General features: G+C 39.2%; 1 protein-coding gene across 10 annotated transcripts in view; it reads right to left on the reverse strand.

Moving 5' to 3' along the window:
* Positions 1 to 4,554: 4,554 nt before the first annotated feature.
* TRPM7 (transient receptor potential cation channel subfamily M member 7) overlaps positions 4,555 to 14,836 on the reverse strand; it is a 121,568-nt gene continuing 111,286 nt past the window's right edge. For 8 of the 10 annotated variants that reach the window (XM_036301331.1, XM_036301308.1, XM_036301323.1 and 5 more), the window contains 3 exons: positions 14,261 to 14,312; positions 14,050 to 14,156; positions 4,555 to 5,609 (listed from right to left, as the gene is read on the reverse strand). In XM_036301331.1, coding sequence (XP_036157224.1) covers positions 5,479 to 5,609; positions 14,050 to 14,156; positions 14,261 to 14,312 — 290 coding nt within the window. In that variant the 3' untranslated portion in view covers positions 4,555 to 5,478. The remainder of the gene's footprint in view (positions 5,610 to 14,049; positions 14,157 to 14,260; positions 14,313 to 14,836) is intronic. The other 2 variants (XM_036301288.1, XM_036301341.1) reach the window with 2 other exon arrangements.

The following is a 14,836-nucleotide window of genomic DNA, read 5'->3' on the forward strand; positions in this document are numbered from 1 at the left end:
TATTACATTGCAGTTTTGATTTGCATTTCCCTCAGTGCTAATGATGCAGTTTTTCTGTCTTCTTTGGAGAAATGTCTATTCAGATACTTTGCTCAGCTTTAAATTGGGTTGTCTTTTTATTGGTAAGTTGTAAGTTCTTTATACAAGTCTTTCATCAGATATATTACTTGCAAAAATTCTCATTCTGAGAGGTGTCTTTTCATTGTTGGTATAATGTGAAGCACAAAATTTAAATACTTTGATGTTCAATTTTTCCCTGGGTTGCTTTTGTTGGTGGTGTCATATCTAAGAAACCACCAAGATTTACCCCCATATTTTTCTAAAAGTTTTGGCTCTTACACTCAAATTTTTTATCCACTTTGAGTTACTTTTTGTATATGGTATGAAGCAGGCGTTCAACTTCACTTTTTGCATGTGGATATGTAAAGAGCACAATTTTTTAAAAAGATTACTTTTTTCCCATTGAGTTGTTTTGGCACCTTTGTCAAAAGTCAATTAACCATAAATTTCTGGACTCTTTAATTCTATCTTATTGATCTATATCAGCAGTTCTCAACCTGTGGGTCGCAGCCTCTTTGGGGGTCGAACGACCCTTTCACAGGCGTCGCCTAAGACCATCGGAAAACATATATAATTACATATTGTTTTTGCAATTAATCACTATGCTTTAATTATGTTCAATTTGTAACAATGAAATTGGGGTCATCACAACATGAGGAACTGTATTAAAGGGTCACGGCATTAGGAAGGTTGAGAACCACTGATCTATATGCTTTAACACACTTCATACAGGCACTCTGTATTTTAATAGCCTTTTCAGATAACTGTAGATATTATTTGCAAAAACACCAAAACTGGACAATAATAGTTTTCTAAAGATCAACCGCAGTGCAGAATCTGAAAACCTATAAACTCACCCTACTCTGCTCTCTGCTAGGTTTTTCACTCATGCATCATTTTATTTATTTATTTACGTACTTACTTATTTAGCTAATCCTCACCAGCAGATATTTTTCCATTAATTTTTAGAGAGAGTGGGAGCGAGGGACGGAGATATAGTGTGAGAGAAAAAGAGAGAGAGAGTGAGAGCGAGCACCAGTGACTAATTAATAAATCTAGGCAACGGCCATCAAAAAGACAAGCAGACCTTTCTTAGTGGGCGTATACACCACCACCAGAGAGCATTCTTGTCAAAATATAATCTTGACTCTGACTACGCCTGTACACTTATGGCATAGATAGGAAACAGAAACATGTACGACGACACCTCAGGGAACTCAGCAAAACTCTGAATGTGGGAAAGTTTTTAACAAATAAGTTGGTTCTTCAAAAAATAAATTGGGGGGAAAGATGGGAGGAGAAACCTATATATTAGAAGAGATTTTAAAGACAAATCAAGCAACTGCAATGTATGAATCTTATCTGGGTCCTGACTCAAGCAAACTGCAAAAAAATTTTGTTTGAGAATGATTACATTATCTGATGACATTTAAAAAACATTATTTTTCAGATGTAAAGATGCTGGTTTTTATGTTTTAGAAACATATACTATGACACTTATAGTGAAAGTAAAGTTCCGTAATGCAGGATTGCATAGAAATTCCAAAGGAAAGAAAGCATGCCCCACAACAATGAGGATATGCATCGTTAGATTTCATCCTCGTAGGAAGATCACAGAGTGCACTTACACAAACCTTGATGGCACAGCCTACTGCACACCTCGACGATACGGCACAGCCTACTGCACACCTCAACGATATGGCACAGCCTACTCCACACCTAGACGATATGGCACAGCCTACTGCACACCTCGACGATATGGCACAGCCTACTGCACACCTCGACGATACGGCACAGCCTACTGCACACCTCAACGATATGGCACAGCCTACTGCACACCTCAACGATATGGCACAGCCTACTCCACACCTAGACGATATGGCACAGCCTACTGCACACCTAGACGATATGGCACAGCCTACTGCACGCCTCGACGATATGGCACAGCCTACTCCACACCTAGACGATATGGCACAGCCTACTGCACACCTAGGCGATATGGCACAGCCTACTGCACACCTCGACGATACGGCACAGCCTACGGCTCCTAGGTTACAAGCCTATACAACATGCCACTGTACAAAACAGCACGAGATTAAATCAAGCACAAGAGAACATGACGCAATCAAGTGATGTGGTAAACACAAGATGTCTGAGGCTGCTGACCGTCAGTGTAGCATGGCACAGTTTTATAGCAAACTTTTTTAAGCAGAAAGAGTATACTCTGAAATAATGATAAAGGTGTAGTATGATAAATGCATAAAGCAGCAAGATAGCTGTTTATCATCATCATCAAATATCATGTATTGTACATCACTGGATGTGCTACACTTTTATACGACTAGCAGTACAGGTTTGTTATACCCGCATCACCGCAAACATGTGAGTAATGCATTTTGCTATTAAAATGGTGATAGGAATTTTCCGCTCCATTTTCATCTATGGGACCGCCCTGGTATATGCAGTAGGTCATCAACTGCAATATTGTTATGCAGCACATGACTGCAAAGGAGAGAGCTAAATGCTGGTGGGGGCAGGGCATGAAAAAAAGTACCTGTTTGATTGGTGCTATTTACTGTGGGCCAGAGGTGAAATCATGCTCACCAAGGTGAAATCATGAACCCCAGGAAGGTACTCTGCTTTGAGAAATTCCTGAAGTGCCTAAAAGGAAAACCAATTCCTCACAGGATCAGAACCTGAGCTTGGGATTTTTCCTAAGAAAAAGCTCACAGATCATCTAATATTGGAAATATCCTGTGGCACCTTTACAACACATTTTTATTGAGCACCTATTTTCTATGCTACAAACTCCAGCAAGGCACTAAATGAAATACTAAAGTAAGTAAGACAGCTTTTAGTTTGAGACAGACATTGGTGGTCAAGAGGTTTCACCCCAATAGATCATTACTGAGCACTTTACCAAGTGCTAGTTGTGACTGGTCTGGGATCTGGTTCCTCTGAACAGTTATTCTATATAATAAAGAGGTAATATGCAAATTGATGGTCACGCCCTCACACAAAGATGGCCACCCCCATGTGATCACAAGATGGCCAGCAGGGGAGGGCAGTTGGAGGCGACCAGGTTGGCAGGGGAAGGCAGTTGGGGACAATCGGGCTGGTAGGGGAGCAGTTAGGCGTTGATCAGGCTGGCAGGGGAGTGGTTAGGGGGTGATCAGGCGGGCAGGCAGGCAGGCGAGCAGTTGGGAGCCAGCAGTCCTGGATTGTGAGAGGAATGTCCCCTGAGGGGTCCCAGATTGGAGAGGGTGCAGGCTGGGCTGAGGGACACCCCCTCCCCCAGTGCACGCATTTCATGCACCAGGCCTCTAGTCTATAATAATAAAAGCATAATATGCTAATTGGACTGGACAGCTGAACGACCTTCCACACGACCTTCAGGCCTCTAGAGGTAAATAAGGAAGATCACAAAAATCCCCGTCCATAGATGCATCCTTTTCTGAAAATAAAGACTTCTCTCTCTTAGAAGTGATGAAAACCTACTAATTGGGTACTCTTGCCTTGATTGTCGACTTAAACACACAGACTATACCATTGTGATCTACCTTCCTCAAGAAAGTTTGATAGTGTGGAAAAACGTTCTAAAAGTAACTTTTTTTAATGGTATGCTTTATCACAAACCATGTGGTCTGCAAGCCGTGTGATGCTGAAGTAGTGAACTATCCTAAGGGTCCTTCCCTCTGCAAAGTGTAAAATCTAGTGTGGTAAGACATCAGACAGTACTCTTGAAAGCAACACAGTGCAACAGAAAGATGGAAAGGAGGTACCTCATAAAAATAATCAATATAAAGTTACTCAACAGATAACCCACATCCCCGTTTTCTGACAAAACATGAACAGATGAAAAACAACACAGTAGGAAACCAAGATCACTTTAAACACTGTATAGGACAGGGGATCAAAAAGCACAGGTATGCAAACGATTCATTTAAAAAACTGATACTCTGAAAACAAATTAACACTGAAAATAGATACTTTTTCAGAATGATTAAACTCACTAAACATCTGTAAACAAGAATAAATTTATTTAATTTCTTTTAAAGATTTAATGATATACAAAATGTATATAGTTTAATATCTTTAATACATTTTTCTCCCCCCCCCATCAATATTAAACACTTATTTTAAACAGTTTCTCTCTCTTCTTGCCTTGTCTGTATCTATGAGATACACTACTGAATACAAGTAAGATTTACACTGCTCTCTCCCAATAAAAATAAAAATTAGTACCTAGGAAAACAAAACAAAATGAAAAAAAATATCAAAGCATAAAACTTTAGTCAGATGAAAAGCTTTTCTTATTGTTGAGTATTCAACAATATGTGGGCAGTTAAATTATATTTTATTAGCATAAAGTTGCATTGCAATCTCCCGACATGATAATCTAACTCAATTTCTTAAATAAGTACCACAAAAAATTCATGTTTGGATATTTCTACACAATTTTAAACATATGTAAGAGTTCATGTTTACATTCTGATTTGATATACTGGTCAACATAATCTTTGGAGAAATAAGTAACTTCCAGGTTGCCACTAGAACTAAAAATAGGAAAAAAGTACTCTAACTTTTCCCACAAGGTAACTTCTCTTGAACAATGAGTTAAGTTTCTCCTTTGATATATTTAGGTTATACAAGTCTACGTGGCTTTCTTCTACTTACAATAACTTCATAAAACAATGCTTAAAAAACCCCACTTATACTTCTGCACAATTCCGGCTCTATTTTACAAAAAATTGGCTCTATCTTTAATTATGGAACCTAACCCTGATTCATAAAGTCTCTCTTAGAAAATGCTTGGGTTTTCTTTTCTTTTTATTTTTTAACTCAGGCTTCTTATACATCCTTGTGGATCTAGAATTATAACAAAGGCATCACCTTTCCCATGGCCAAAAAGCATCTAGCTGCGAACTAGTGCTCCATCACTGAGCACCCTAAAACACACTGAGGAAGATATCCGAGTGCCATTTAACCCAAAGGCTGGGGGATTGCTTTATTGCACTAGCTGAATGGCAGTAAAGCAGCAGCAAGTGACATCTGCACTGACACCTAACTTTGGTTAAGGTATTGCACCACGTGAGAGAGAGATCACCTTCACCAGAACAAAGTCAAATAAAGTCCTCTGCTAAAAAGAGACTTTTAAGAAGTTACAAATACTAATTTTCTTTTACCTTTAAATTTTAACAGCTGCTAGCTAGCTGTATCCTATAGGGAGTTCCTGACAGACTAGTTTAATTGCTGAAAAAACAGAAAACAAAAACAAAAAAGATTTGACCTTTTAACTGTTCCAGAACTAGTATATTCAATTTGCACACACTTTTCTGTATTACCAAACTACTTCATCCTGAATGAAAAGTGACACAGTAACATTGTTGTGAGGTGTAGGCAAAACCAATGATTCAGTTATAACATCAGACGAATAGAATGAGTTGATTCTGATTCTTTGGTGGAATTTCCAGGCTGAAGAGTCGAATCTGAAGGCTCATCCTGAGGAAATATAATTTTATCAGGTGTATAGTCATTCCTCTTCAGGTCTATATTCACCACCCCAACAAAAAAAGGAGAAAAAAGTCAGTATTTCTAAGAAATGGAAAATTAAGAACATTTCTATATCAACTTTCACCTAAATATGCCAGATTTATTTTCTACCAGGTTGTTATAAATTCAAAAGTTACAAAACATATAAACATAAAAATGAAATCATTCATTCATCAAATAATTACTATGCTGTGACCATGAGTCAATAACTCGTCTGAGTATGGAAACATAACAATGAACAAAGCAGAGCAGGTCCCTGTTCCCATGGAGTTTATTTTTTAGTGGGGGAAAAAACGAAAAAAGAAAAATGACAGAATTGTAAGTAGTAACAAGTGCTTGAAGAAAACAGTGTGATGAGGGCCAGATTAGAGATGGCATAAGGCGATTCCTTAGGGTGGAACAGAAAAGCCATAGGAGGCAACATCTGAGTAAAGGCCTAAGTACTGAGGAGTGACGATCAGAGCTTCAGGAGGAGTGTTCTAGGCAGAGGGAGGCTAACTGCAGACGGTAAGGAAAGGAACTTGGTGTGTTCAAAGAATGGCAAGAAAACAGCATGGCTTGCATGTAGCGAATGAGGGGAAAACCAGTGCAAAATGAGGTCAAGCAGCAGTTAATGGACAAGGGTTATAAAACCACTAGAGGCCGGATGCACGAAATTCTTGCAAGGGGCTCAGCCCTCGCAGCCACAGCGGCTTGCCTCGGCCCTCGAAGCCCCAGCTTCGTCCAGAAGGTCATTTGGCTGTCTGGTCTAATTAGCATATTACACTTTTATTATTATAGATAGTCTGTGGACCAAATGTGGCTGGCTATTTTTGGCAAATAGTTTTATTTACCAAATAATGAAGCCAGGATAATTTGTTTCGAGTGTCTATGGCTATTTCTGCACTACAATGGTAGAGCTAGGTAGCTGTGACCTGAGCCATATGGCTCACAAAGCCTAAAATATTTAGTACCTTGCCTTTTACAGAAAAGTTTCCTGACCCCAGACTTATAGGATGCAAGCTATGGTAGGAAGTACAGGTTACAATGAAGATCCACTGGAAGATATTAAGAAATTAGGCAGTGTTAAGGGAGAAACATAATCAGATTTGTTTTAAATGACTATTCTGTCCCGTGAAGTCTTGTTAGAGGCAACTGGCAAGAATCCAGGAAACAAATGGTGGCAACTGAAGATGAAGAAAAGTCAATTAATTTCAATGGAGAGTTCAGAATTACAGTAGACAGACTATGTCAGATTGTCTAAGAAAGCTGAGAGAAAAAAGAAATTGGCTAGCTTTTAGGTTCTGAGCAACTGGGTAACCATTAATTAAATGGAGAAGCAGAGTTTTGTGAGCAAGGGTGGGAAATAAAAGTTGAAAGTTCTAGAATGAACATGTTACTTATAAAGATGCTTTAGGGTATCCAAGTAGAAATGTAGGAAACAATATAGAAATAGGAACTCAAGAGAGAAGTTAAGGCTTCAGTTAAATGTGTCTATCAGTATGTAGACTGCATTTATAGCTATGGGATAGAATGAGATCACTGAAGGAGTTATAGACATACTAGAGGCCCAGTGCACAACTCTTGTGCTTTGGGGTGGGGGGATGGGGGGGTCCATCAGCTCACAGTCTGGAGCCCTTGAGGGATGACTGATAGCTTAGGCCTGCACCCTGTGGGGAGTGGGCCTAAGCCACAGTTGGACATCCTTAGCGCTGCCTCAGAGGCAGGCCATTGTGCTTGCCGGTCGTCAGCCCAGTTTGTGGCTGAGCAGTGCTCCCCTTGTGGGAGCACACTGATCACCAGGGGACAGCTTCTGTGTTGTGTCTGCCCCCTGGTGGTCAGTGCATGTCATAGTGACCCGTCGTTCTGCCGGCCGTTCTGCCGGCCGTTCTGCTGTTCTGCAGCTCGGTCGAACTGCATATTACCCTTTTATTATATAGGATAATACAATAGTTGAAGAAGTGGAAAACTGAATGTAGTAATAATCAAATTTATAATTTAAACTAATCACAGTCATGCATATACCTTTATACTTTTATCTCCATACTGGAGGCCCAGTGCACAAAATTTATGCACGGCGGGTGGGGGTGGTACCCTCAGCCCAGCCTGCACCTTCTCCAATCCAGGACCCCTTGGGGGATCCAACTGCCTTTAGGATCGGGCCTAAACCGCAGTCAAACATCCCTCTCACAATCCAGGACCACTGGTTCCTAACTGCTCACCTGCCTGCCTGCCTGATTGCCCCTAACTGCCCCCCTGCTGGCCAGATCACCCCCAACTGCCTCCCCTGCCGGCCTAGTTGCCCCCAGCTATCCCTGCCCCGCCAGCCTAGTCACCCCTAACTGCCCCTCTGCCGGCCTGGTCGCCCCTTACTGCCCCCCCCCCCCCCCGCTGGCCTGGTCACCCCCAGTTGCTCCCCCACCAGCCTGGTTGCCCCCATCCCCCCCCCCCCCCCCGTGGGCCTGGTCGCCCCACGCAGCCTGCTACTCAGTTGTTTGGTCGTCCCTCACTAATGCCCCTGCCGCCCTGGTCGCCCCACGCAGCCTGCTGTTCAGTCGTTTGGTTGTCCCTCACTAACCCCCTGCCAGCCTAGTCGCCCCATGCAGCCTGTTTGGTTGTCCGTTTGGTTGTGATGGTCGCTCAGGCTTTTATTATTTATAGACAAAATAGAACTGACCTTTAGAATATGAGCTGTTCCTTTTAATTTGAGTAACAGCTTATATTTAATTATCCAAGTATGTATTTGCTAGTGCATGAATACTTTTTGATAAATTTTGCAATCAAACCTATGCCAGTATGGACTTAGGGAATGCAAACATATGTGTAGCTGTACTGTACACAAAAAACAATTATAATTCAAGCCCTGATAATGCTGTTAACTAATCATGTAACCAGGGGCAAATCAGAGTCTCAAGTTCTGGGGGACAGTATCAAAAGTTCTAATATTCTTATTATGGGAGCCTGAAAAAAAATGAACAGACTGATGAACAACAAATATTTGCAGAACTAACAGCTAAAAACTCCCCCAATTTAATAAGGATCATAAATATGCAAATTCAAGAAGCTAAATAAACCTAAAGCAGAATAAGCTCATAGGAAGCTAAAACTAGATGAATCAGAATCAAACTGCTGAAAACCAGACAAAAAAATAATCTTGAAAGGAGCTATAAGAACAATTCAGATGACTGTGAAGTTTTCATCAGATGTAACAGAGGCCAGAAGGCAGCAGAATATTTTTTAAGTGCTTAAAAAGAAAGCAATGTCAACCTAAAATTCTAGATCCAGTGAAAATATCCTACAGGAATGAAGGCAAAAATACACACATTCTTAGATAAAGAAAATGAAAGCGATCAGTAAAAAATTAAATGTAAAGATAAAATATAGAATACTAAAACAGAGAGGCATACCCCTCCCCCCAAAAACACAAACCAGATATCAATCAGAAAAAAAAATCCACACAAACAGGTCTAAAACTAACCACATCAACAATTACATTAAATATAAAGGTTCTAAAACATCAATGAAAAGATGGAAATTACCAGATTTCAAAAGACAAATTAAACATAGGACCCAACTATATGCTATTTACAAGAAACTCACTTTAAATATAATCAATATGTATAGGTAAAAAATGGGGGGAAAAGACATCTGATGAAACCACTAATCAAGTTAGCTAGAGCCCTGGCCAGTATGTTCAGTGGTTAGAGCGTTGGCCCATGCACTGACAGGTTGAGCATTCGATTCCCAGTCAGGGGCACATGCCTCGGTTGCAGGTTTAATCCCAGGCTCCAGTTGGGGGTGTGTGTGGGAGGCAACCAATAGATGTATCTCTCTCACACCTCTCTCTCTACTTCTCTACTTCTCTCCTTCCCTCCATCCTCCTCCCTTCAACTCTTTCTAAAAAGTGAATAGGGAAAATATCCTCGGGTGAGGATTAACAAAGAAAAAAAAAAGAGTTAGAATATTATGTTAATATCAGACACAGTAAGCTTAAGAACAAAAGAATTACCATGACATTACATAATGATAAAAACAATCAATTCACTAAGAAGACTAAGAACTGTAAATGTGTATGCACCTAAGAACAAAGCTTCAAAACATATGAAGGAAAAACTAATAGAAGTGAATGGCAAAACAGATTAATCCAAATTTATACTTAGAAATGAGGTCTCTAAGTAATCAGAACTGGTCAGAAAATCAGTAAGAATATTAAAACCTAACACTATCAAAAAACTTTCCTTAATAAACATTAAATTTTTTTTAAGTTTATTGATATGTGTGTGTGAGAGAAAGAGAGGTTTGTTGTTCCACTTATTTATGCAGTCATTGGTTGATTCTTATATGTGTCGTGACCAGATATCTCTGGCATATGGGGATGACGCTCTCAACAACTAAGCTACCTGACCAGGGCTCCTTAATTAGCATGTATAGATACACTCCCCAACAACAGAATATTCTCTTCAAGTGGATATGCAATGTTCACCAGACAGGCTATATATGGTAAAGGTTTTTTTTAAAAATTGAAATCATTTAAAGTATGTTCTCTCATCATAATGAAATTAAACAAGAAATCAACAATAGAAAGATAACCAGAAATTTACAAATATTTGAGAACTAAAAAAAAATAAAAAAATACCACTTTTAAGTAATCCATAGGTCAAAGAAGACGTCTCAGGAGAAATAAAAAACATTTTAAAGAAACTAAATTTATGGGATGTAGCTAACACAATGCTTAGAGGGATATCTGTAGCACTAATTGCTTTGTTAGAAAGGAAGGTCTCACCCAGCTGCTCAGTGGTTGAGCATCAACCTACAAACCAGGAGGTCGCTGGTTTGATTCCCAGTCAGGGCACATGCCTGGGTTTCAGGCTCAACCCGCAGTTGGGGGTGTGAAGGAGACAGCTGATCAATGATTCTCTCTCATCACTGATGTTTCCATCTCTCTCTCCCTCTCCCTTCTCTGAAATCAATAAAAATATATTTAAAAAAAAGAGAGATCTCAAACCAATAATCCAAGCCAATTCCAATCTAAATCAATAATAAACCTTAACAAACTAGAGAAAAACAAAGTAAACACAGAGAAAACAGAAAGATGGAAATAATAAAGAGAATAAATCAATGAAAGAAAACATTAAATAGAGTAAAACAATGAAAACAAAAGCTGGTGCTTTGAATTATCAATAAAATTGAAACACCTTAGGCCGACTGACCAAGAAACCAAAAGCATTACCATAATGACAGACATCCTATATAATAAAAGCCTAATATGCTAAGTGTCTGGTCTGTTCAACCAATCAAAGTGTAATATGCTAATAATATGCTAAGGCCGCTCAATCGCTAGCTAGGACATGCACTGACCACCAGGGGGCAGACAGTCGACTGGTTGACCAGTTGCTATGATGTGCACTGACCATCAGGGGGAAGACGCTCTGACCGGTAGGTTAGCTTGCTGCTAGGGTCTGGCTGATTGGGATGAGCTAAATGAACCAGACACCCTGGAGCCCTCCTGTGGTCCCTCCCAGGCCCCGATCGTACACTGATGGGGTCCCTCGGCCTAGCCTGAGCCCTCTCACAATCCAGGACCCCTCGGAGGATGTCAGAGAGCCAGTTTCAGCCCGATCCTGCAGACCAGGCCGAGGGACCCCACTGGTGCACGAATTCATGCACTGGGCCTCTAGTTAAAAAAATAAGATAATATAAACAACTCTATGGCCATAAATCTGCCAACTTAAATTAAGTGAACCAATTCCTTGAAAGATACAAACTACTAAAATTCACTCAAAAAGAAACTGATTGCCCCAACAGTCATACATTTGTAAAAAAAAAAAAAAATTAGTTGAAAACCATCTGACAAAGAAAACTTCAGACTTAGATGATTTCACTAGACAATTCTACCAAACATTTAAAGTAAGGATGATATCAATTCCATACAATCTGTCCCCCAAAAGAGAAGAGGTGTGACACTTCCTACTTATTTTTAAGGTTAGTATTATCTTGATACCAAAACAAGACAAAGAAAGTATAAGAGAAAAATAAAAGGCCATAGATCAATATTCTTTATGAATACAGAAATAAAAATTTTCAAGAAAATATTAGCAAACTGAATCCAGAAATACATAAAAAAGATAATTTATCATGATCAAGTAGAGTGTGCCCTGATAATGCAAGACTGGTTCAACATTTCAAAAATCAATCCATGTAACCAATTAAAGAAGAAAAACCAAATGGTCACATAAATAGATGCAGAAAAAACATCTGACAAAATTCAATATCCATTCAGGATAAGCATTTTCAAGAAACAAGTACAGTAGGTCCTTGGGTTATGTCGGAGATCCATTCCTACGGCGTGACGTAACGCGATTTTCACCGTAAGACGGAACCCACCTACATCACTCACATGGAGCACATACACAGCAGTAATGAAGTGAAACAATAAAAAAAAAAAATTTGTAAGAAAGATAATTCCTGACCTTTACTGCGGTAAATAAATAATAAAAAACATAAAGCACAGATGTACATACGTCAAAATGACAGAACTTTATTTTTTTTAAATAAATGGGAGATGGCGATATAACCACGAAACGACCTACATCGAGTCTGATGTAACCCAAGGACTGTCTGTAGTAGTAGAATATGTCCTTAACCCAATAAAGCGCATCTACAAAATCCTTACAGGTAACATCATCTTAATGGTAAAAGGATGAATGCTTTCCCCTTAGATTATGAAAAAAAGCAAGGTGTCTACTCACATTATTCCTATTTAAATAAAGTAAAAGGCATAATGGTTGGAAAGGAGGTAATAAAACTGTATCTACTGCCCAGCTGGTCTGACTCGGCAGTTGAGTATCAACCCATGAACCAGAGTTCACTGGTCAATTCTGGGCCAGGGCACATGCCCTAGTTGGGGACTCAATCCCCAGTAGGGGGCGTACCAAAGGCAGCCAATCCATCCTTGTTTCTATCTCTCCATCCCTCTCCCTTCCCCTCTCTTTTAAAAAATAGATAGATAGATAGATAGATAGATAGATAGATAGATAGATAGATAGATAGAGATAGATAGACAGACAGATAGACAGATAGATAGATAGATAAATAAAATAAAAACATGTATTTTTAAAAAATACAACCCCCCACCCCCCCAAAAAAAAACTATTCAGTGTCTAGACAGGAAATTCTACAAGCAAACAAAAACCTCCTAAAAATTTAGAACTATGCGAGTTTAGCAAGGTTACACGATTGCAAGATACAAGGTCAGTATACCAAAAAAAAAAAAAAAAAAAAGCCTCTACAAATAGGTATTTTCTGCCCTAGCTGGTTTGGCTCAGTGGATAGAGCGTCGACCTGTGTACTAAAAAGTCCCAGGTTTGATTCCGGTCAAGGGCACATGCCCAGGTTGTGTGCTCGATCCCAAATAGGGGGTGTGCAGGAGGCAGCTGATCAATGATTCCTCTCATCATTAATGTTTCTGTTTCTCTCTCCCTCTCCCTTCCTCTCTGAAATCAACAAAAAAGATATTATAATATAGGTATTTTCTTGAACCATGCAGTCTGGCTCCTAAGTCCAAGCTCTCAACAACTACATTATTACTTATAATGAGAGGGACTTTTTTTTTTTTTTTAAACATATTTTATTGATTTTTCACAGAGAGGAAGGGAGAGGGATAGAGTTAGAAGCATCAATGAGAGAGAAAGATCGATCAGCTGCCTCTTGCACGCTCCCTACTGGGGATGTGCCCGCAACCCAGGTACATGCCCTTGACCGGAATCGAACCCGGGACCCTTGAGTCCGCAAGCCAACGCTCTATCCACTGAACCAAACCGGTCAGGGCAATGAGAGGGACTTTTAAAAATGCAGCATAAGGGTGAATCCCAGGAATCCGTAATTTTTTAAAAATTCCACAAGAAATTCTGATGCACACCAAAAGGTTAGAACCACTCGTTTATACTATAACTTACAATTCAATAATAGCTTGTAATTCTTCAAATACAAAGATTTAGCTCCTATTCCTGCTACATGAAATACTCTTTTCCCAACTCTTTGACAGGCTAACATGAAAGTCTATTCCTTCTTCAGTTTTAGACAAAACTGTCAGTTCCCTTGGTAGCATTCCCTGACCTCTAGGTTTGTATTAGGTAATCTGCTTACCTGTTGCATTTTTTTCTGCCTGTAACTCTGTTAATCTTGTCAGTTTTCAAGATCTGACTAAACTCCAATGAGGGCAGGGACCATGCTTGTCTAGTTCCCTATTGTATTATCAACATCTAGCACAATTCCTGGCATCTAGCACACACATAATAAGTATATATTAAATGAATAAACTTTGTGTTTTTATAAAGAAAGAAACCATCGATTAATGTATAGTCAACAACATATATTTGTGCCTCTGGCCTTATAAAGTACTGCAATAACAAATTTTACTAACAATTTATACATTACACTGATTAAGAAAATGTTTACCTGGAAGTTTAAGCTTTCTACAGCAAGAATTACAGTGATGTTTGGCTCTAAAGTTTTTTATTGCATCTTCTCCTAGATTTGCTGGGCCAAAAACCATATCACCGGATCTATGGCATTGGTAGTTTAAATAAAAAAAGGTTAGTTTATACAAGTAGAAATGTAGAACTTGAAAATATGAAATTGTCTTAATAAACTTATTAAAATTTATTACCTCTTTTCTTCTGCTTTTATCACAGATGGGTCAGTCAAATTTTCACCCACGCCTTTATATATATATGTAAAAAAGTTAATTTATATCAGTGTTGACATTTGGATAATAAAAATAGTCATGAGAGATTTTATAGCAGCATCATTTACATAATGTTAAATTATTCAAAAGAGTGTTTTTCTCTCTTGATATTTCATAGCTTGTCTTATGACTTCAACATTGCACCCAGAACACAACTCCTGCAATTGTGACTCAGAGTTAAGTGTCAGAGCCGGTAGGGGTGCTCCTGATGACACCAGCTTCTGATGCAACAGGGCCAAGGTTGCAAACAAATATCTGCTTATACAAAAGGTCTACACGATCTGCCATTGTTGCACTTCATTTAGCAAAGAAAAACTAGGATCATAGAGGCATAATCTATAGGCCATTTAAAAAAACTGTAAACCTACTTTTGCCCCACCCTGTATGACTATATCTTCCTAAAAAAGATTCAGATAACATAAAGAATAAGATTGTGACGCAGCCGGGGTGGCACAGTGGTTGAGCATTGGTCAACCAGGAGATAACAGTTGGATTCTC

The sequence above is a fragment of the Myotis myotis genome, unplaced genomic scaffold (genome assembly GCF_014108235.1).
Source record: "Myotis myotis isolate mMyoMyo1 unplaced genomic scaffold, mMyoMyo1.p scaffold_m19_p_1, whole genome shotgun sequence".
Lineage (NCBI taxonomy): Eukaryota > Metazoa > Chordata > Mammalia > Chiroptera > Vespertilionidae > Myotis > Myotis myotis.